At 40.1% G+C, this 22,486-nt stretch overlaps 1 protein-coding gene across 14 annotated transcripts in view; it reads right to left on the reverse strand.

Moving 5' to 3' along the window:
- CEP350 (centrosomal protein 350) overlaps nucleotides 1-22,486 on the reverse strand; it is an 82,220-nt gene that overhangs the window by 26,863 nt on the left and 32,871 nt on the right. For 8 of the 14 annotated variants that reach the window (XM_075422526.1, XM_075422524.1, XM_075422530.1 and 5 more), the window contains exons 13-28: nucleotides 21,254-21,407; nucleotides 19,849-20,042; nucleotides 18,730-18,919; nucleotides 16,912-17,132; nucleotides 16,617-16,780; nucleotides 15,791-15,949; nucleotides 15,459-15,590; nucleotides 13,063-13,199; nucleotides 12,567-12,686; nucleotides 10,445-10,611; nucleotides 9,714-9,910; nucleotides 8,980-9,164; nucleotides 7,964-8,051; nucleotides 7,428-7,574; nucleotides 6,482-6,639; nucleotides 2,775-2,897 (exon numbers count right to left, since the gene is read on the reverse strand). In XM_075422526.1, the coding sequence (XP_075278641.1) occupies nucleotides 2,775-2,897; nucleotides 6,482-6,639; nucleotides 7,428-7,574; nucleotides 7,964-8,051; nucleotides 8,980-9,164; nucleotides 9,714-9,910; nucleotides 10,445-10,611; nucleotides 12,567-12,686; nucleotides 13,063-13,199; nucleotides 15,459-15,590; nucleotides 15,791-15,949; nucleotides 16,617-16,780; nucleotides 16,912-17,132; nucleotides 18,730-18,919; nucleotides 19,849-20,042; nucleotides 21,254-21,407 (2,536 nt within the window). The remainder of the gene's footprint in view (nucleotides 1-2,774; nucleotides 2,898-6,481; nucleotides 6,640-7,427; nucleotides 7,575-7,963; nucleotides 8,052-8,979; nucleotides 9,165-9,713; nucleotides 9,911-10,444; nucleotides 10,612-12,566; nucleotides 12,687-13,062; nucleotides 13,200-15,458; nucleotides 15,591-15,790; nucleotides 15,950-16,616; nucleotides 16,781-16,911; nucleotides 17,133-18,729; nucleotides 18,920-19,848; nucleotides 20,043-21,253; nucleotides 21,408-22,486) is intronic. The other 6 variants (XM_075422536.1, XM_075422534.1, XM_075422531.1 and 3 more) reach the window with 5 other exon arrangements.

The raw sequence follows: 22,486 nt of genomic DNA on the forward strand, positions 1-22,486 counted from the left end.
GAATCCTCTCTTTTCCTACAGTTCAAACTTTTCTGTGAGTTTGGTCTTTTTTGGGAATTTTGTAAAATTCATGGCATCTGAGTTCCAGGTTCCACGATCGCTGCTTGCGGACTGGCTGTGAATCGGTTGTCAGGAGGTGAGAAAACTGTATTGTATATAGGGGTTTTTGCATATTCATTATTATCATTAGCAGTAGTATCTTGTTTGTTGCCTTATTAGACCGTCTTTATTTCAATACATGAATTTTACCTTTTGCCTATTTCTCCTCCCCATCCCACTGGGGAGATGGCGAGGGGTGAGCGAGCGGCTGTCTAGTGCTTAGTGGCTGGCTGCCAGGTTAGACTATGACAGGCTGGAATAACCAACTGGCTCATCAGCAGGTCTTGCCTGCTGAGGGACAGCTCTTGTTTGCTCACTTAGTGTTCATTCTCTTCTCTGGGAAAGGGAGCTGGCAGCTGATGACAAAGGTTAAGATTCAGACGAGTCCTTCTCTAGAATAGATTCCTATAAGGTGGAAAAGTTATCTCACAAAAGACAAAAGCTACAGAAGCCAGTAAGACCTGCCCATAATCCTCTTTCCTATGGTCAAAACGAGGGCAGGTCCAAAACAGAAGAACCTCAGAGTCGCTGGAACACCTGTCTCCTTTCAGCTGACAGACTCCATGATTTTGTGCATACCTTTGACACCTTCTATAGACAAACATCCAACACTGCGCACTCTTAGGCAAAACTGACAGATCAGTATCGGTAAGAAACTAGGCTACCAGCAGTAATTGCAGTACCTACATGACACGGGCCGTCCTGTCTGTGTTGTGTCTTTCACCAGCACGATCAGATTTACCAACTCTTACTTTCAGACACACATCAGTTCCCATTAGCCTAGCAGATCGTGTATTTGGAACTTGTCATTATTACAGTGATCTCAATGCAAAAGGCAACTTCTTCCTTCACCCGCTGTTTGATTTTATCAGAATGTCTGGATCTTGAGGGAGGCAAGTCCAGCCAAAATAAAATGCAGGACAAAGGCTCAAAGAAATGGATTCAAAAGAGCAGGACTCTTAAAAGCACATGTCAAATGAATTAACCTAGAAGACCACAAACAGGAGGAGAATTAACTAAATGATCATGAAACTAATCACCACACAAGGACTACTGAGTAAGAAAGCTAAACCAAAGAAAGTGATGGGAGAGAAAGAGGGTTTCAATATTCAACCTATAGGAAGAGGAGGATTCAAGCAGCACAGCTAAGGATGCGGACCCTTTTATAACCCTGGGGGTTTAAAAGGTCAGAGCCACAAGGTAGCATACACACTGCCTTAATATTTACTACAGTCTAGAAGGTTCCAGTTGCAACACCAAGGGTACACGTTTATCCCCAAAAGCAGGGACAACTTCACAGTAAAAAAAATGCAAAGTCACATCTGGCATCTATGAAGCTGGAAATCTGGGGGAGCAGAGAGGAAGCAGCAGCACTCAGATGACACCAGCATGATTTCAAAGTCTAACTGTTTCTCTGGTGCTAATATCACACATTTTATCCATGCATTCCAAATATTAACCTGGAAGCATTAACCTGCTGTTCTAACCTGTACTTGTACATTTACATCCCAGGCATACTAACTTTAAGTCCAAATCAGACAGTTTTAGCAGCTATTCTGAAGCAGTGACCAGACAGCGGGAGCAAAATGAACTGTCTGCCTGGCACTCACAACGCAGTAGGAATAAGAGATAAAAATCACAGAATGGTTTGGGTTGGAAGGCCTTAAAGATCATCGAGTTCCAACACCCTTGCCATGGGCTTGGGCCACCTTCCACCAGACCAGGTTGCTCAAAGCCCCGTCCAACCTGGCCTTGAACACTGCCAGGGAGGGGGCAGCCACAGCTTCTCTGGGCAACCTGGGCCAGGGCCTCACCACCCTCAGAGTGAAGAATTTCTTCCTTACATTTAATCTAGATCTACCCTCTCTCAGTCTAAAACCGTTACCCCTTGTGCTATCACTACAGGCCCTGGTAAAAAGTCTCTCCCCATTTTTCTTATAAGCCCCCTTTTAGTACTGGAAGGCCACTATAAGGTCTCCCCAGAGCCTTCTCTTCTCCAGGCTGAACAGCCCCAAGTCTCTCAGCCTTTCTCCATAGGAGAGCTCTTCCAGCCCTCTGATCATTTTTGTGGCCTCCTCCAGATCCGCTCCAAAAGGTCCATGTTTTTCTTCTACTGGGGACCCCAGAATGGGACACAGTACTCCAGATGGGGTCTCATGAGAGTAGAGGGGAATCACCTCCCTCGACCTGCTGGCCACGCTTCTTTTTACGTAGCCCAGGATGCGTTTGGCTTTCTGGGCTGCAAGTGCACATTGCCAGCTCATATCCAATTTTCTGTCCACCAGCATCCCCAAGTCCTTCTCTGCAGGGCTCCTCTCAATCCATTCACCCCTCAGACTATATCGACACTGAGGATTGCCCTGACTCTGGTGAAGGACCTTGTACTTGGCCTTGCTGAACTTTATGAGGTTCACATAGGCCCACTCGTCAAGCCTGCCCAGGTCCCTCTGGGTGGCATCCCTTCCATCCAGTGAACCAGTCACACCACTCAGCTTGGTGCCATTCGCAAACTTGCTGAGGGTGCACTCAATCCCACGGCCTACGTCACTAATAAAGATCTGGAAACAGCGAGAAAAGTGTCAAAAACGTTCACTGATTAAGAACTTCTTGACTTTCTAGGACTGAACAGAGCATGCTCTATCAAAGAGTCTATGGCTTGAGAAAGATACAGTTACCTGACCAATTGGTTGTAGATATACAGCTGGAATTTGGGGTGGAGGTTGGGAAAACAGACACTGAGAGAGGCCCAGTGGTGAGACGTAAAGACAGAGAAGAAGTAGTGAACAGGAGAGCAGTGTCTACAAAATAAGGAGGAAGAGTTTAAAACTAATATAGCAAAAAAGGCAGAAAGAACGAGAAAAGGATAGCATCTAGCAAAGAACTTTAAAATTGATCGCCTTAAACATTGTATAGTTATTACCCAACATCCAAAGCAGAAAAACTATACATTGTTACGCAGAAGGTAATAGAGCACATACACTTACAACACTTCATTTTCTGTTAATTACAGGCAAGCTACTTTCACACTGCTATATTATTTAAATTTTGGAAGGAGTTTGATTGCTTTGATGCAGACTTCCACATGCGCCGGTTAACATATCTCAACCTGATCTTTTTGCAGCTCCTGCTATTCCAACCATCAAGAGAGTCTATTCTTAGCATTAAATGGCATTAAATAGTAAGCTGGTTTTGTGACATGAACAACTTTGCTAGTCTGAAACTTTAAACACATTTTCGTTCACCTGGCGAAACCTCAATAAAATTACTTCTCCAAAGGTAAGCACCAGTGAAAGGGCAAAATCAGAGATTAAATAATGTATTTTTAAAACGAGCAATTCCAGGAAAAGTACGAGATATACCTGAAATTCAACTTCTAGCTGCAATTTTGGTTTTTTTTGCAACAACATGCAGACTTGGTGTCAGAATACTCACATGTTGACTCTTTCATTTGAAGTACTAACTGCAGAAAGATAACGCCTGTTGTTTTAAAAAAACTCTACATAAACTTACAGCTGTGCTTAAAATGGTACTTCCTAATGAATTACCATTTAAGCTAATTCCTACTGAATTATCATATTTATAAAAAAATACCATGCTCCGTATAGGTCTACCAACTACAATGCAAGCTAAGAAGCATATTAAGGAAAAGCAAAAGAAAATGAGCATTCAATCAGTTCTTCCATTGCACAGATTATCATTAAAGTTGCATATGCAAGGAAAGCAAGGGGAAAATGGTTAATTCTCTTTGACAGAGCATGCTCCTGTTCACATGCAGGCTACATAGACTCACCAATTAAAATTAAAACACAACTATTCTTTCATTCCCCTTTGAGCAGAAGAGAAATATTAAAGCTGCCTCATAAGTAAGGAAGCCAAAGGATTTCCGCCTTGCTGTGGAGTACAGCAAATCCCACGTAGCAGACTTTCCCAAACCCTTCCTCTAGTACTTTACTTGTCATTCAGCTTCATTCCTTTTGCCATGTCTCACAACCCGATTGACACCCTTCAAATGGCAGCTGCCCACCATTACACCCCAAACTAAACATCTTCCTCTATTATGTTAATATTATTATGCATTTTACAAATAAGGACGTTAAAAAAAAAGATACTGAGTTGGCACTGTTTTCAATCAATAAGCACTGCTATCACTATCAAAATACCTGCAAAGGGTGTACAAAAACTATACTATTAGGAAGATTGAGTTCCAGAAAATCATTTATGTTTGCACAAAGTACTATTTCCTTTGAACACATATTGCAGTCCAAGACAAAACCGTAAGAACAAAAAACCATAACAACATACATCACACACTATTTCCACGTGTTCCTCCTAAAAGCAATTGCTTCAGCTTCAATCCTGCTATGCACCTTTTGAAAAATATATTCTCCAGCTGAGCAATAGTTTGGACTGACAAGTAAAATATCTTTAAGGGCAGAACATACTTTGTATCTACTACTATCCCTTATAAGAGTAAGAACAATTATTTTTTAGTACATAATTCTTTCTGCAATCATAAACGTTGCTGGGAAACGAAGGCACTTTGAAAAAATAAGATTTCAAAAACACTACTTGATAAGAAGTGGCATAGGAAATCTCGAGTATAAATGTGTATTTGTCATCTCTTATAGTATTAATACAATCTCAAAATTCATAAGCTGTAACTTGGATTCATAACACCATTTGATATTTTGTTTGCTGAATCTAGGGTGGAAAAAATTAAGAGAAAGACCCTCTTTTTAACAAAAAAAATAGGATTAGAAGAAAATTCTTGTTTTCTTGAAACCCTAGAAATCAACATGGCCTACAGAGCACATCCTTTTCAAGTCCCTATCTTAGGCCGTTAACCAACCACAAAACATACGCTGAGGAAAAGTTTGCTGCTGTAACTATGGGGTAGTTTTCACATGACTTGGAATGTCGAGTTTAGTTGTGGTAATAGAACACCTCAGAAAATTGAAATAATTTTCTATTTTGGCTGTTCAGTCTACCAGATGCTAATGGAAGAGTAAAATAGCAACCAATTCAGGCTAGAGGATGAAGACCATGTAACTAGAACATGGTTTTGGTTTTTTTCCTACTTACACCAAATCCTCACTTACTACTAGTGTGTTTTATCTTCCTTCTATATAAATACATGCAAGTGTGGGAAATGTGCTTCTCAAATGATTGCAAACAAATAGGGTTCTAGGGAGTCACAGACAGCTTGCCTTTACACATGGCAGTGCTTGCTTTCTGATGTTTTATCCAGCTGCATTAGAAGTCTGAAGAGAAAATAAACACTACAAAGATCACCCAGATGGACTAAATATAGTGACCTACCTTAGTTCTAAGTTTGAAAAAACTGTTTAATCAAAGACTATTCCTTGCAGTAACTGGCAGAGGGCAGGCTTTCAATGGGTTAGTCTCAAATAAGAATTTCGGGCTTCAAACTAAAGAGCACATGCTAGTCAAGCGTTTGGGATGCTTAGTGCAGACAAAGTAATCCCTACACTGAAAAGATGCAGAAACAGTTTTTGATTCAAAACAATTTAACAGTGAAATGAACAGTGTCAGTCTTAGTTTTCAGACCCAGAAACTGCACACGCATTTCATTATTTCCTCGGAAGACTAACAACCGTTTTCAACTTTTTTCCAACCTGTGGACCACATAGGAAGAAAAGAAAGGTCTTATTAACTGTCTCTTCAGTCACACACATACCACCTCCATTAACTAAGAAAATGCTTACAGAATTCATCCTTAGCTGATTTTGATGCAATTAGAACTGAAATTCAGCAACTGGATAAAACAAGGTAGAAATCATGTGCCCGATAAGCTCAATGACTTTCTGTGAGCCAGATCTCAAACCCACTTAACAGTTTTTGCATAAGACTATTGCTACAACTTATGCTTCAATACAAGAATAAAATTGGTACTGTAATTTCACAATCTCACTCCCTATATTTTTCCCCTTTAAAATCAAAAGGCAGATACAAAATACAGGCACCAATTTGACCATCTGACTTCAGGTCTCTCACTGCAAGAGGAACTCTGACAAGAGGTACCATCAAGCTGGAGCTCTCAAGTTGATGTGCTTTCACCAACTACCAAGTACAAAGAACATTAAAACTCATCTTCTACAATAAAACCTTGATCACGCAGTCTGCCAACTAACATTTGAATCTCAGTATTCATGCAAGAATTTTAGCCTTTATATTCAAAGATTAATATAGTTCTATTAATGCTTCCAACCAGCTATTTTGCAGGCAACTCAGATCAAAGTGTATGTGATATCAATACCTCTGTAATTTTTCTGATGGCCATTTTCAGTGCAGGTAGTGGCCAGACCAAATCATTCTATTAAAATAGTAAACATTTGTATAAGAAAAAAAAAAATTTAGTTACTTTTCATCCATTCTGCTGCGCATTTTTTTAAGTTTCTGCATAATGCTACTAGTTTCACTGCTGGAGATTGAGATTGGGGAAGGGCTGCGTGTTTCTGCGTCAGCTGGAAGTGGGCTAGAACCATTGCTCTGCTTGATGTCATCCTCACTGTGAAGTTCCTGCAATTAAGTGTTAAAAAACAATCAACACTGAAAGTAGGAAAAGTTATTCTACCATCTTTTTAAAATTGAGTTAATTTAGGCTATTTGTCCTGAGAGTACATCAAATACTACTTCAGATAAGTCTGTCCACCTGAAGATTTAACTTCGTCTTCCAACTTTTTTTATCTGACACAGTTTTTAGTACACCCTTTTTCTCCATAATTTAATTTCTCCCCTAGCTGCATCTAGAATAAAAAAACCCACCATAATTCAGTTACCCGAACAGAAAACCAATTCTTTATCTACTACTATCATTAAACTTGCGCCTCCTCAAAATTTTGTAAGGAGGCAGACAGTTCTCAAAATCCCATCTTGCTATCTCATAAAGCAGATGCAAGAAACTTGGTGTAATGACACTAACCTACACACAAAGCAGTAAGTTTTGGGTTTCGTGCTTACATTTAGTTCTTTGGAGTCTGACAAATAATCAAACAAAATCAGAGCCTGAGAGATCTAAGCATCAAAAACTGATACTCCTGAAGCCATTAATGAAGCCTGAGAATTATCAATCACCATCTACTGCCCAGGTAAAACATTTTATAACTTCTTCAAATGTATTTCCTTAAACATCACTTTTAAGAAATTAAACATAAAATTGCTGAGATAGAGGATGAGACGCTTAAGGCAGGCAAAACTTCCAAGTGACAGGTCCAGTCTAGCAGCTTTCCCTTCCTACACACACTCAGCTCAAATACCAGCTGCACGGCGAAAGAGGGAAGACTCCAGCTTCTGCACTGAACGCTTACCAGCCTGTTTTCTCCGGCAGACTTTAGTTTTTCCTGCAGTTTCATTGTAGTCTGACGGATTCGTTCTATTTCTGCCTGTTGTTTAAGGATCAGTTGTCTCTCCTTTCGAGCAGCCTTGTTCGCCTCTTGCAGACGCTTGATTTCTGCCTTTTAGGTATAAAGGATTAAGCATAAGAATTGTGACAGACAGCTCTTAAGAACATACTCTAAAGCTGCAACAGCGTCCCTGCTATGGGTTGAAAATGACTCAAATTACACGATGAAGTAACTGGCCTGAATTTCAGCAGCAAAGAACAGAAGATCAAACAATACTACTAAATCTCAGGCAGCAAGATTACTGATACAGAAGGATCCTTTAAAACAAGGTGTTAAATACCTACCGAAATGCAAATAAAAGCTATTGGTAAGAAATACTACTAGCTTCCTATCCAAAATCCTGGTAGGGAGTTTTCTCAGTTCTTAGCTTTTACATTGTCTGAAACATTTAATAGCTACACAGGGGTTTCGACAGGATTTTCCTAGAGGGCATCAGTTACCTTTTCCTGCTGTAATCTCAGCAGCAGACCACGCTGCCTCTTTCGAATAGGAGGCATTTTATCGTCCTCTCCCTTGTCTCGCAAATGCCTGCAAATAGATTGGAAGAAAGGATTAAGCAAAAAAAAAAAAAAGTGCACAACAAGAAGCCTCTTACTCCCTAAAGCAGGGAAAAAAAGCTTACTTTTCCTAACCTGCAGAAGAACATATGCCTGTACCTAATCATTGGCACTCTCTATAATGGAGTATTTTTTACTGTTTAGTCAGACACGCACAGTTTAAAGGCTGGGGCAGTAACACGAGATCTCACATCAACAGGCAGAAGTTCTGCAGAGGTAGCATGCTCACCGTTTGAGAAAGACAAAAGAAAGAACACCTGGGTCACCGCCTCACAGTGCTTTGCCAAACCCATGAGGACAAGCATTTGGAAGGAAATGTCTGGTGAACAATGGCACCCTCACGCAGACAGCGACCAAGGAAAAGTATTATTGATTAACTCTGGCCACCACTGTTTAGTAGGATCACTAGGTACTTCAAGTGGTGTTCCAGGACAAAGCAGATGTTAGGTTGGAAACAAATCATTAAGGACAAAGCGTATCCAGATTCACAAAATTCAGCCTGAGTCAACTAAAATGACCTCAGATACACATCAAGCAAGTACAGTTTTAACTGTTTGACTTTTTTTATACATTCTTGAATTCAGACTTGTAGAGTAATGGTTGGGATCTACCTTTTCTGACTGACAACAAGCATCTGATGTTCCACTGTTTTAATGAAATTCTCCTTTATCAAACTGCATTCAACGTAAACATCTAAGCACAATTACAAACTGGGTTCTGTTCTTTCCAAGTGACAATAACATTTGTCTAGATTACTCATGTCAGAAGACTAATTCAACCACTGATACTTCATAAGGGATGGGCAGGGTGGAAGCAAAACCTTACAGGAAAAAAAAAAATCAAGTAGAAGTGCAAGCAAATGGTCAGTCAGCAACAGTGTATATTCAGAGATGCCTTACTTCTTCTGGTGTTCCAGCCAAGCTAATTCAGCCTTGGTCTTCTCTTTCAGAGCCTTCTCCCGGAGCCGAAGTAGTGAGGACTGATGAGCTGCTCGCATTTCCTCCTCTTTCATGTACTGTCTTACCATCTCCATGGTAAATTTCGAAAAACTATCTTGCCCCCCTGAGAACGGCATGCTTAGCTCCTGGAAGGCAAGACAAATTTGGCATGATTTGATAACGCAGAAGTTCCAAGGCTTTTTTCAGTTACGAAGTATGTGTGTAGACACAGACACACACACACAAAAACAGACATAAGAAGTGAAGCTGCTTTTCTTCTCTGAGCTTTGTATAGATCAGCTTTTTCTGCCCTGGCCTGCATGGCCGTTTTGGGGTGTCCCCTCTCAGGCCAGAGAGATTAAGCACCCTCTTGCACTTCCTACCTATGTGTAGACATAGTAGGAAGAATTCATCCACTGGGCTTTTATAACCTACCTCAAAAAGTCACTCCTCTTCTCCAAAGCCACAAGAGAACAGGTAGAGACCCAGATGGACTGTTCCATAAGTCAAGTCATCACACAACAGTGACATACAGTATGATTCATAAAACTCTATGTTTTGAGATGCTCAAAGAACCAGAAGGAAGAAAAGAACCCTAAAGTTTGCAAACACAACTAAGAATGGCTCACTGGAAGCTCCTCAGCTTAACCATTTCAGTCCAGTTAATTTACCTCAGCTAGGGTCGCTTGACCTACCTTGATAGATGACAGAGCTGTTTTTTCTGGGGAGACTTCCTCATCAGAATCATCGCGATTGCCCCGTTTCTTCTCCAAGTTATTTCTGCGATGACTCTCAGAGGGCAACAAGGACCGAAAAGACTTTTGTTCTATCTCGTCCTCTGTCATGGACTCATCAAATTTCAGGGAATACTCTGTTGCAACAGAAGCAGAATCTGAAGGTGAAATCAGGGAAGTGGTTTTACGCTCAGGTATGTATCATGAATGCAGTTTTATTCTGTCTCATCTCAGTAAAGTTGGGAGGGCAGGAAAGACAGGGAGATAACTATTCTAAATGCAGAAAAATGGGCGTTTAGAAAAGAGTGACTTTGAGTTAGAAGACATCACGAAATACTGTTATCTAGCTTCAAAAGCCCCAATAGACTCCTGCACACAGGTATAAACATTTTTCTGGAGCAGCTGAAACATTTGGTGTTCAGCCTGCATATTCAGCAAAAGAACATCCGGCTACAGCTACCACAGCAGAAAGTAGCATGGCCGATGGACTCCATCACTCTGATGTGCAGAATTTCAAAGGTTTCCACCTCACTGTACCATCCTCTGTCACTTCTTAAGAGGCTACAAATTCCCCCGGGACTCAGTTTTCTTCACACATATTCCCTCGTTTATTTCAGAAACTAATTCTGAAACAGCACCTCCCTCCCCCCTTAGCACCTTCAGATCCATCACATGCAAACAACACAGCTAACCTTTTTCATCGGGCAGTGACAAAATACTATCACTCGGCAAGGAATCATCCACACCAGTATGAGCCTGCTCTTCAATACTGCTAGTTATCTTTTCACGACGGGAAAACTTTTTCTCATTCTCCTTAGAAGACGGAACTGAAGGACTCTCTTGGCGGCTGCTGGTACTACTGTGTTATCAAGAGATAATTTTTTTAAAAAGTACTTTGCACATTTCAAAACATTTATGTTACATTACCACTGTACAGACCATGACTAACATCCTAGCAATAATCGACATGCTGAGGGTTTGGTTTTGTTTGTAAAATGCAGCTTGGCTACTTTAAAATTACAAGCCTCCCCAAGCTGCTGACTGACAGTGGAACTTGTTATTTTTATTCTACCTTAGAATGCAAGTGGTTTTAGGTATGCACACCCTCTACCTGGCAATGAGTATTGATGATAAACCATTACAAACATCTCTCCTTACAGTTTTTAAAAGGATGAGCGAGACAGCGATACTGTTTTAAATTAGAATAGCTACAAAGAACCAAACCATTCCAGTTGGTCAAGATCAGAGCAGGCCTGTGAGAAGTTTCATGAGACCTAACTACATCAGGTAAGAGAACGGGGTGGGGGTGGGGGGGGGAAGTTAAGATCCAGTATTATTAAATACAGGCAAGATACTGAAAAATAACACCAGAAATGAGTCAAATCTAAACTTCAGGCAAGCAGCATTCAAGGCACTTCATGTAAAATCTCAGGCCAGGGCAAAGCAGCAGTGAAAAAACCAAACAAGCCTAACAAAATGGCCAGACCCATGGAGAACAGAATAGAAAGTAATGCATGTTACAGAGCAGGCAGTTCTACAGGTTGCTGCGCTGCATTTTCCAAACATATGCTCCAGTGTATGTTCTAGTACATTTCAAAAACACACAAAGCAAAAGGAGAAGGGCATAAAACCCAAATATTAGGACAGATAAAAGCATTCAGATAAACAGAGACTTAAAGTGACTCTCGGGTTACAAAGGTGATGCAACAGAAGTATGCAAGTCCACAGTACAGAAATCGGACTTATCCCAGCTCAACAATTTCTGAAGGTATTTCATCCGATCAAAGTCAAGGCCACATCCAAGTTCTGAACAGCTGCAAGGACAGAGGATCCCGTAACCTCCCTGCATCCCCAGTTCCAGTGTTTGACCACTCTCACAGAGAGCCACAGAATCACAGAATGGTTGGGGTTGGCAGGGACCTCTGTGGGTCACCCAGTCCAACCCCCTGCCGAAGCAGGGTCACCCAAGGCAGGCTGCACAGGACCTTGTCCAGGCGGGTCTTGAAGATGTCCAGAGAAGGAGACTCCACAACCTCCCTGGGAAGCCTGTTCCAGTCCTCCATCACCCTCAGAGGGAAGAAGTTCTTCCTTACGTTCAGCCGTTTTCTCCTCCCCAACAATCTTCCCCTTTCTGCCTTTTCCTGTCACCAACGCCTTTTGTCATCTCACTGTGCAGCACCTCCAAGAAGAGCAGCCTCATGTTCAAACCACCTCTAGGATACCCTGTCCGCTTAGCCTGCTCTTTTCCAGGTTCAGTTAGCTCCTTCCCTTCAGCCTCTCTTTTATACCACGTACTCCAGCCTCCTAACCGTCCTGGTGGTTCACCACTGGACTTGTGTCAGTGTGTTTATGTCTTCTCTTTACCAAGGAGTCCCAAATTGAACACTGTATTCCACATACAGTCTCACAAGAGCTGAACAGAGGGGAATAACCGTGTCCCTTCACCTGCTTGCCAGACTCTTGCTAATTCAGCTGAATGAGAAAGCAGATGTGGAACTCAATTATTCTTACGTTATGAAGGAGAAAAGTGTCCAATCAGAATAAACACAGCAAATTCAAAACTGAAGATATTAACACACAACACACTATTACACTGTGGACGACAGTGTAGTAGGATTTTTAATTAAAGACAAAGCTAATTGTGGTAGGCATGTAAACCTTCAAGCTCTGGAATATAAGACAGGTTTACCTGCTGAAGGTTTAATACTGACTTTCCCTCTTTTAAAAAAAATATTGAAGGAACTATCTTGATATTCCTTCATACTTTTCTTATTTATGGCAAAAAAAATCTGTGTATCTATAAACTTTTCTTACCTCTGATCATGAACCTTTGATCTTGAGGACTCTGAATAACTATCAATCATCGGTGAGTACGTCTGTTTTGAGTCACCCGTCTCCTCTTTACCTTGTGATATGGCACCAGGCTCACATTTCCTGAGGAAGAGAAGCAGTTTGGGTAAATCTGCATTGTCTTAAACCAAAGAGTAACACATTTTTCACAAGCTTTCATCAGTTTACTAGAAGTAGTTAACAGCTAAAATTTCTGAAAAGATCACTTGAAGCTCAGACTAGTTAAATCATCCCACAAAACCTTCAGAGCATCTTTTTCTACTCTTTTACACAGAGCTTCATAGAACCAGTTAATATCACCTTTGGTGTACACTATTCCGGGCATAAAGACGGAATCTAAATTCTTCTTCTTAAATGCTCACTTATTATGACATCTTAAAATTTTCTTCAAGGTTAGGTGAAGCAAAAACCTAACAAACCTCACTTCCCCCTTCCCAAGATGTGAAACGTTAGACAAAACCTGTTTGCATCAGTTCGGGCTCTCAGCTGTTTCACGAACTCTGAATGATGCTGCCGCTGGTGGTCAAACAAGGTGGTGACTGGAGCAGCTGGAGCGCTGGCAGTATCCGAGATTGGAGTTCGTGCTAACTCTGTCATCTGAGTACAACAAAAGCAAAGGAGTACAACGTGTTTATCAGCATCAAAATGTTTTTGAAAGAGGAAATAGTCATTCTCGCAGGCAATTTACTCATTTATTGATTAAATGTGTAAGACGTTTTTGAGATGATCTGTCATTACATATGTGTCGACTTTGGTTGCAGGAGGCACATATTGCTCTGTAAACACATGTTCTTTATGCAATGGAATTACTGATATGAAACTACAGACATGCAAGGTACTAATCATATAATTCTAATCAACTTAACCAAACTCTGTTCAGTAGATCCCCATGCAATAAAACATTCCAGACTTACCATTACAATTAAAAAATACAAAAACCCCAACCAAATGCCAGAAACAATGTTTTCTTTTTCATTTGAAAGTGCATCTTGCCCAAAGAGCAAGAAATATTATTTCCATTCTAATGGAAGCAACAAGTTTAAGTTCCAATATCATGTGAACTGCCAGATCTAAAATTGGCAGCATCAAATCAACAAGGAGCCATAGGTTTCTCCTTTTTCATGTCTGGCTGTCACTGTGTACCTGACTAGAAATAATACCTTCTTCAGAAATCACAGCAGCGAACACTGGTTTTTAGAAGCTTTAGAATTTAGTATTTTCCTTCTTGTTCAAAAGTCTGCCTCTTGAAGAGCAGGTAACTCTAGATGGTTCCAAATGTAGGAATAAGCTGTATTTCAGTAACTTCCAATACACACACTGAGTCTCTCTATTAATTCTTCAATTAATGTATGCATTAATTGTAATGCATAAAATTTTATAAAAATAAGTGAATAATTCTTTTTTAATTGGATTGTCTGTATACATCACCCACTATTTTCTCCTTCATTAGTATGACAGTCAACTCTAAGCAAACAAACTTGTAAAGTAGCATGCTGTGTTATCTCTTTTGCATAAGATACACTTCTAATAAAAGCAATGCAGAAAATTAACTCCATTCCCTTATACATAAGAAATCACAGTCTACATCCAACAGTATTCCCAGCACATCGGTGACCAGCATTTCCATTGCTGCATTCCAGTTAAAATAAATGGCTGTTCAACTGAGTATCAGGAGTCGCTTATGAATGCGGGCGGAAAAGCCACTCTGCCAGCCCATCATCACCGACCAGGTCATCCCCACCAACCTCTCCACTAGCACCTCTTACTCTCGGACTTCAAACTTAAAGCAAGACAAGAGACCAAAACCCTACACCAAATAAAAGCTGTCTCTGTTTCTTCTACCTTGTTTCTTAAGTGGTTTCCACCCATTTTGGCTCTATAAATTACAAATGTTTCTTTGTCTTTACCCAAGACTTCACTACCTGCTATCAAAAACCACTGCACGTATCTCGGATGCCTGAGCTTTTCTGCTCCTTTAACGTAACCCATTCTCGTCTATTCAAAAATGATTTAAATGTCACATATTTGGCAAAGCCCAGAACAAACACATCAGTATTATTCTGCAGTCCCATTACCTGTCATAAAAACAGCCTTGTTGAGCACCAGGATGTGCACGAGCTGTGAAGAAACCGTTATGTTCATACCCATCAGCCTTCCGTGCTCCATCCCATAACCCTAACCCACAGCCACTGCAACTGCTAAACTACGAAGAAGCAAAAGCATTTTTTGGTTACTGTGTTTCTTACCTATGTGTGAAGCGGCTGCTACATGTTGGGAACAACCAGTATAAAAACTGATAAACTGATACATAAAACTGAAAACTAATAAATATTCTGTATGCCACCAGAAGAATGAAAAGAGACTCTAAAAAAGGAAAACTTCAAACTCTGTACGAAGTTAAGAGCTCTGCCGAAGACCCTTCCCCTCCTTCTTTTTATTTATTTCATTTGTTGGTCTTCTACCCTCAAAACTAAGCAAAATTGCAGTTTTCCTGCTTTTCTAATTTAATTTACATATGAACCAGATACAAGATCGATCCCTGACAGAGTGCAACCCAAATTAAATCCAAATTAAAGATATTGTGTTCACTATCATCAACCTCTCCTGGAAGAGCAAACTTCTTAACAGTTTGTTAACCGGAAGATCATAAAAAGAGTGACCAGGGACTTAAGGCTGCTGACTGACTTCTAAGTGAGGATGCCAGAAAAGCTCCTTTAAAATCCTATCACTTGTCATATTACGAAGGTGAAGAAGTTGCACTGAGAACGACACTGAACAGAGAACAACCTAGAGGCAAAAAAGTATTAAAACAACACTGAAATCAGAACAGCTTTTTCCTTCCACTCCGGACCTCACCTCACAGAGCTGGTAAGCTGCATCGGTAGGCAGAAGTGCAGTTCCCGCCTGTTTGGCTGCAGCCTTGCACGAGCTCTCTTGTACAGGCTCCTGCCGTGCCTGGGCCAGATTCTGCAGTGACTCTGCGTGGATCTGTGCAGACAACACAGACAGTTCAGCTCTTCAAAAATTTCTCACTATAAGAAGTACAGTTTTTATTTCCCAAAATCTGGGGGAAAAAAAGTTTTAAATTGGCCCCTAAAGAGCTTTTTTCAGCTATATCAAAACCCTTCACCACTTCCATATGTTCACAGCTTCAAATTAAGAATGCTCATAGGCATGGATTTACTTACAGCATTTTGCCTCTTACACACTCCACATTTTTTGAAGGGCAGCATTACCTGAGCTGCCTTCTGCCTTGCCTCGTCCAGTTGTCTCTGACTTTCTAAGGCTTCTTGTTTGGCCTTGATTTTCAAAAGGGCTAAGTCCTGTTCATGACGCTGCTGCTGTGCCTACAGATTAGGAAAATAAGTTTTAATTGTGCAAGCTGAATACAAAGACCTTTTTTGTCTTAGCCACTGGCTGCAACTACCTCTGAAAGACCTAGATCTAGTCAACTAGTGTTGCCTCTTCTGCTAAAGTTAAAAGTTTCAGCCTACTGACTGACCCTCTCCCTTTTTAAGTAGACAGTAGACAATGTACATCCTCCATCCTCTTCCACCACAGTGCAGAAAGAAGGAGGATTTAGGAGATCAATTAATTCTAAGTAGAACAAGCAACCATGTCAACACAAAGAAATTCCAATCAAAAATATCCTTTTCATGGAATAAGACAAATGAGCAAGCCTGAAAAACTACACTGCATGGCATTGGGACCCAACATCAAACAGTAAAAAAATCAAGTTTTTATTTTACTGAGATACACAAGGAAAGCAGTGATTCCAGCTAACGGTATATTAATGACACATATTCGAAAGTCACCAGTTCCTTGGTGTCAACTTAAAATAAGAAAGATAACAGACATTAATCCTAAAAAAACCAGACATTATCAGTCAAGCTCCATCATGCCCATTACGATTTCTCTGCATTGCTCACAAAAGCCTAACTCGCCCTAATTTGATTAATTTTCTTGCAGAGGTAAAAAAAGAAAGGTTAAGACAAGGAAGTGTTTTTCCATTACCTTTAGAATCTGAGCCAAAGAAACACTCTCCTGCTGGGCAAGTGATATTCCTCGTACTCGTTCTACATCTGAAAGCTGTCGCACAGACTCCTCAATAGCACTAAGGTAGTTCAGTTCTGCTGATAAACGATGCTGAAGACCAGCAGGGGAGAAGCGCATACATCCTGCAGGATAAGACCTACCGGTCAACCTCCATAGACTTTAGTGCCCCACATAAAACAATAAATTTAAAAAAAAAAAGTATATATATATGTAACGGTTCTGGGATTAGTATGGCTTTAACAAAACAACTCACCGCTCGCTGAGGCTGCTCCTGCTACAGACCTGTTAGTCCCCAGACTCACATCAAGGAAGGCTGCATTAGGCTTCAGCCCTGATGATGTACTTCCAGAAAAGCCAGCAGGTGACTTAATTCTTTCTGCTGTACTGCTTACAGGATCAAACTGCAACATTTTTTGGGAACCAGGAGATGGGGAAGAAGTCGGCGTCTTCTGGGATCTTCCCTTCTCTGAGAAACTGATGGTGAAATGAAAAAAGAAAGGAGTCGATATTCTCCTAAGTCCAGCCTTTTGATACGACAACAAAGCAATAACTCAGTTCCTCCATTTATACACACCAAACAGAACCATGCAAAAGCCACAGTCTTCTATGGTTTGCACAGGCCCAGTCTGCCTTTAGGAAATGGCCTCATGAGACAGGTTTTGCACCTCTATCCCAGTTTAGGGTTAAGTTTCTAGAGCACCCTATTCCTCCCACCCCTCTCCCCCCCCCCCCGTATTAAACCTAATTTTATATCATCATCAAACATTTAACATCAAAAACAAAACTAAACAAAAAATTAATGTAGTATCTGCATGTCCTGCATGGCAAGACAAGCAGTTTCAATGCCTCCTGTTAGGAACCTGGCATGAGAAAGTCAAGATTCACTCACCTGCATGTGCATTTACACATCTGCTTTGGGAGTCTGAGTGAAGAACTTTGTTTTACTCACAGGAAATTAGGGCAGTATTTTGCTATCAGAATACAGTGAACAGTGTTTTTGTAAGGTAAACAGGTGACTCTCAGCATATGGATGCAACTGAATGTGGTAAGCCACTGCCCCGAGTCTCATCTCTTTCATCAAAATGCAATGAAATGCTTGAAGGCCAAAAATTGACTTAAAAAGTAAAATATCACAGTAACATTTCTTAAGAGAAAGTTAGACACATCTCTTTCCAAACATACATAAAATGATGCAGACACTTCTTAAATTCACTATTCCAATTTTATTAAGCCAAAAAGCACTAGCAGTGGCTGCTTAAATCCCTTAGGAAGACATTCTGCCTTATTTGGAGGATCTTAGGAGGCTGCTGGACCTTTCAAAGCCAATGCTGGATACCAGTGAAAGTCGCCAAAATAAGTCAGTACCTCAGAATCACTCCATACCCACACAGAATGAGTGAAAGACCATTCATATTACTTGCTGCTTTTTAGAAAAAGTACAGCGAAAACTAAGCTCAGTGTATTTCATAGCTATCTTCATTGCACAATTAGCAGAAAATAAACTGCATCCATAGGGAGACATACAGAGAATGCAACAGGAAAAATAATTTTTCTCTTCCTCTACACTCTTTTCCGAGGTGCAGTTCATCTCTCCAAAAGCATCATCTCACAGAGCTGGATAGGCTTATGAGTATTAGCTGGACACAAGTCTAGCCAAAAATGTCTGTGGTGCCTACTCAAAAGAGCAAGCTGAGCGCATAATTTTACTAGCTTTTTTTTTTTTTTCCTCCACTTCTCACAGACCATTTGAAGACACAGAAAACAAAAATTGTGTTTCAATGCTTAAGGTACTGAACCTGACAGCATACCTGTATTGGCCCGTTATCCTTAAAAGAACAGAGAGGTTGTTCGGGGAGGAATCAGTGTTTTGTATTTTCTCTTAATACAGCCATCTACTTTAGGCCTCCATATTTAAAACCCTGGGAAAAAAAATGTTTTCTGCATGCCCATCTTAGTAGCATTTAACCATTTCTCTTACTCACCTCTGGCATACCCAAAGACATCGACATTTCTGATAACACGCCATAACACTACCAAGCCTAGTTATATTTGTTACATATGCTCATATTACCTCATCAGGGAGTGTCCAGACAAGTTTTCCAGCGTGCTGTCCGTATCTGCATTCTGCTCATGATCTTTATTAGAAACTCTGCTACTTGACAAGGACTTCTTTGCCTGTTGAGGTCCCCACTCTAACTCCGATAGCATTTTGTCTTCTTCCACGGGGAAGCGGTGAGAATTTCCATTGAAAGAGTCCAACCCTAAGACGCAACAACATTGTGAAAAGTTTATGTTTGTATGAATATCTTAGCCATCAGCAGCCCCAAACAAGTAATTGACACCTTTCCCCCCCAATTAACGATGCCTTTGAGTTAGAAGTCTATAAATCCAACATGCAAGAAATTTAAATTTGGCAGTTTCCTAAAGGAGATTATGTTCTCTTCTGCCTATTGTGTCCACTGTCAACAAAACTGTCACTCAGCTTTTATCTCAGCACACTATCGGTTTAAATAAAGAATATATGCATTTGACTCTTCAACACTGATAATTAGATTAAAGCCTAACTTTTTTGCGTAAGTCAGAGAATTTCGAAAAAAAAAATAGGAAGATAGCTAATTTTGAACACCCAATCTTACTTTTCTCATCCTTTTATTGGCTTTAAACCTAGCTTTTCCTTAAGTAATCCACTGCTTACATAGTAAGAGTGTACCAAACCTCAAGTTTCTTCATGCTTTTGTAAAGTACAAGTCACTGTAGGAAGAAGTGTATTTATTAATTTGTGTACTTACAAAAAGTGCCTGTGATCCAAAGATGAAGCATACAGACAAACTCGTTGTCGCCTTCATAAATGTGGCCATAACTCTGATTCCTCAGCAGCCTATTGGAACTTCCTCAGTACTAACAAATCAGTTAATTTTAATATCCTGTGGGAACTATCCTCAGATTAACTAACTTGTTAGAAGGCTGGTTTAGGAAGGGAAAAATTTTCAGTGCTGTTAACAATCTCTTGCTTATTTAATTTTAGGTGACTGTATTTTAAGGTCACAGCAAAAAGAATTTAGGAATGAATCACTGGAGGAATAAATAAATAAATCATCCTATCAGTATTAGATTACAGTATCCAGATATGTAGAAAGACTGCAATTTTCATAACCAGGAGAACCTAAAACCTCCTTTAAAAAAAACCCACCCAAACTCTGCAGTCCAGTACTGTACTTGCGTTCCTTTTTCCCTCTCTTTTTAGAGGAAGCTGATGAGTGAGAAGATGCTGCAGACCGTGGTCCAGATGAATGCTGAGAAGCAAGCTCTACAGACCGAGGTTCATGGGGAGATTTCCTACTAGGAACTTCTTCCTGAATGCTTGAATTACTGCTGCCAGCAGCACTAAAAAGAAGCAGATTGGCAGTGCTTAACTACGGACTTCCAACTCCCCCATTATATTGTGCACAAGAAACCCACCACACTTTAAATTAGAGACAGATGGCTAAAACTGCACTAATTAGCCCATCTTGAAAAGCATTGATTTTGAGATTAAAAACTATGACAGCTAAAACACTAGGAAGTCTGAGATGCTATTGAACGTACTGAAACATACTGCTGATAATACAAAACAGTAAAAGATGGATAACAACCATCCTTTCCAATGCTAACTCTTAAGAGCTATTTGACCATAGACGAACAATGTAAGAATGACTCTGAATATGACTGTATTTTAGGTAATCTCTGGGCATACAGATATAATCAATAAATTGACAGAAATACGAGTGATTTTCAATACAAGATTACAAAAGATTTGCAAATATGGGGGGTGGAGTAACACATCATATACTAAGTAATACCAGCAGAAGACCTATCAAGAAGTTTAATCAGAAAGAAAGCACTTTTTGCAGTCAACATTTTCAGCATGCCAGGTGCCTTTTACCTTCCTTTCTTCTTAGGTAAACAAGTACCAATATAAACACAGTACTTGTGGCCTTCCCAAGGTGCCCAAAAGATGTAAATACATGTCATTACAAAAAAAAAAAAGAGGTCTTAGGAAATTCAGGAAGCCATAAGTTCAGTAGTAATACGGAAAGTCTAGGATTTACGGTTTTCAAATTTTAGTCTGAACAAAGGGTTTTAAAAGTTCTTACAGACAATTTATGTATCCACTACTCAGCATTACTGAACCCATACTGAAAGCAGTAAAGGTTTTTTACAAAATTTTGAAGTACTGAAGGTATTTTAACACTTTCAAACACCTTTTCTTTTTTCTCAATTACTAACCATTCAAGCCTATTATCAGCCACACAAGTTGGAGAACTAACTTTCACCTGACTACACAGGGTAAGAACCTAGCCTAAATCTACCTGCCAGACTAAGGAAGAACAAAAATTAGACAGATCAGCAATACCTGACTCTAATTTTTATGTCTTAACCGTGCTGCTTGCAATATTAACTGCAAGGTCCTAAGGAAATACCTGATCACTTTCACTAGTATTACAATACAGCATAACAGAAAAGATAACCACCATATTATGAAACAGATTTTGCATTAACTATGTTCTGTCAAATTCCGCATTTTTATTTTTACAACAAGTCTAAACCACAGTTACCTGAGGTCACGTGCAATCTTTTTGTCTGTTAAAGTGTCGCTTCCCTGTGACGAGGCAAAATCACCTTTGTAGGAAACCACGCTCTCTGGAGGGCTCATGGCAGGGAGCAAAGGGCGCAGAACAGTAGACCCTCCACTCGACCTTTCATCAAACACTAAAGCGTGGACAAAGAAGGGAAAAGACAAAAATTCTACCAAACGCAATGTGCAAACAGATAATAAAACTGCAGAAATTGAATTGCTCCCAACCACAAGTTACAGAGATTTCCTTTCAAATACCATGTCACCAGGAGAACAACAGTATAGCCATCCCATGGTAGTTTGAACACAACACAATAAGCACAGTCTCCCTTTCTCCCTCTTTACATAAATTATTTAATACTCCATTAACACACTCCAGCTAATACATTCTTGAAGAGCATAGTGCTTGAAAGTAGAGCCATCTGCAGAAAATTTAAATGCAATTATCTTTAAGGAAAATATAATGACTGAAAAAAGAATCAAGAAAAACCACAAGATAAAAATCAGCTTCTCAGAAAATATTCCTCCTCAAAATGAGGAACTCAAGGCAAGAGAAACAGTACTCATAAAACGAAGAATAAATTTGTACAAAAAATGAGAATCAAATGAAGCACCCTGCATGAGACACTTGTTAAGCATGCCTAAGACAAAAACTTGAAATGGGCTCATGTAAGCAAGAGACTTTCCCTGCTGATATACCAAAACTTTACCTTCTCAAAACCAAACATTGTTACAGGAGTTTTGGTTGTCACACTACTTGGAGACATTATCGAATAACTCATATAAGCAAAGATGCAAAAGGGAAATCCACATTATTCGTCCACTGAAGTTACATGTTTCCGATAACACAGTACAGCTCTATCACTCTTGCGTAGCAAGATCGTAGGACATAGGCAAGAACTCATGTTTATGCCACGACATAAGTGCTGCATAAAGCATGCGCTTTGTCTTTCTGCCTTAACTGAAACAGACACGATGTGTTATTACAGATGATCTGGAGCACATAATAGTAGCAGGACGCACATTCCAGTCCAGAGGGTCTGTTCTCCTTGGTGGAGAGAACCATTCCCAAACACTACTACATTTAGCACGCAATTTTGGATACAATAAGTACAAGCTTCACATTCACAATTCCGTAACTATGGGTGTCCTTAATATATGTAAGCCAGCATATGAATTAGTTACCGACCTACAAACACAGAGCAATCTAATA

The sequence above is a fragment of the Opisthocomus hoazin genome, chromosome 6 (assembly GCF_030867145.1).
Source record: "Opisthocomus hoazin isolate bOpiHoa1 chromosome 6, bOpiHoa1.hap1, whole genome shotgun sequence".
NCBI lineage: Eukaryota > Metazoa > Chordata > Aves > Opisthocomiformes > Opisthocomidae > Opisthocomus > Opisthocomus hoazin.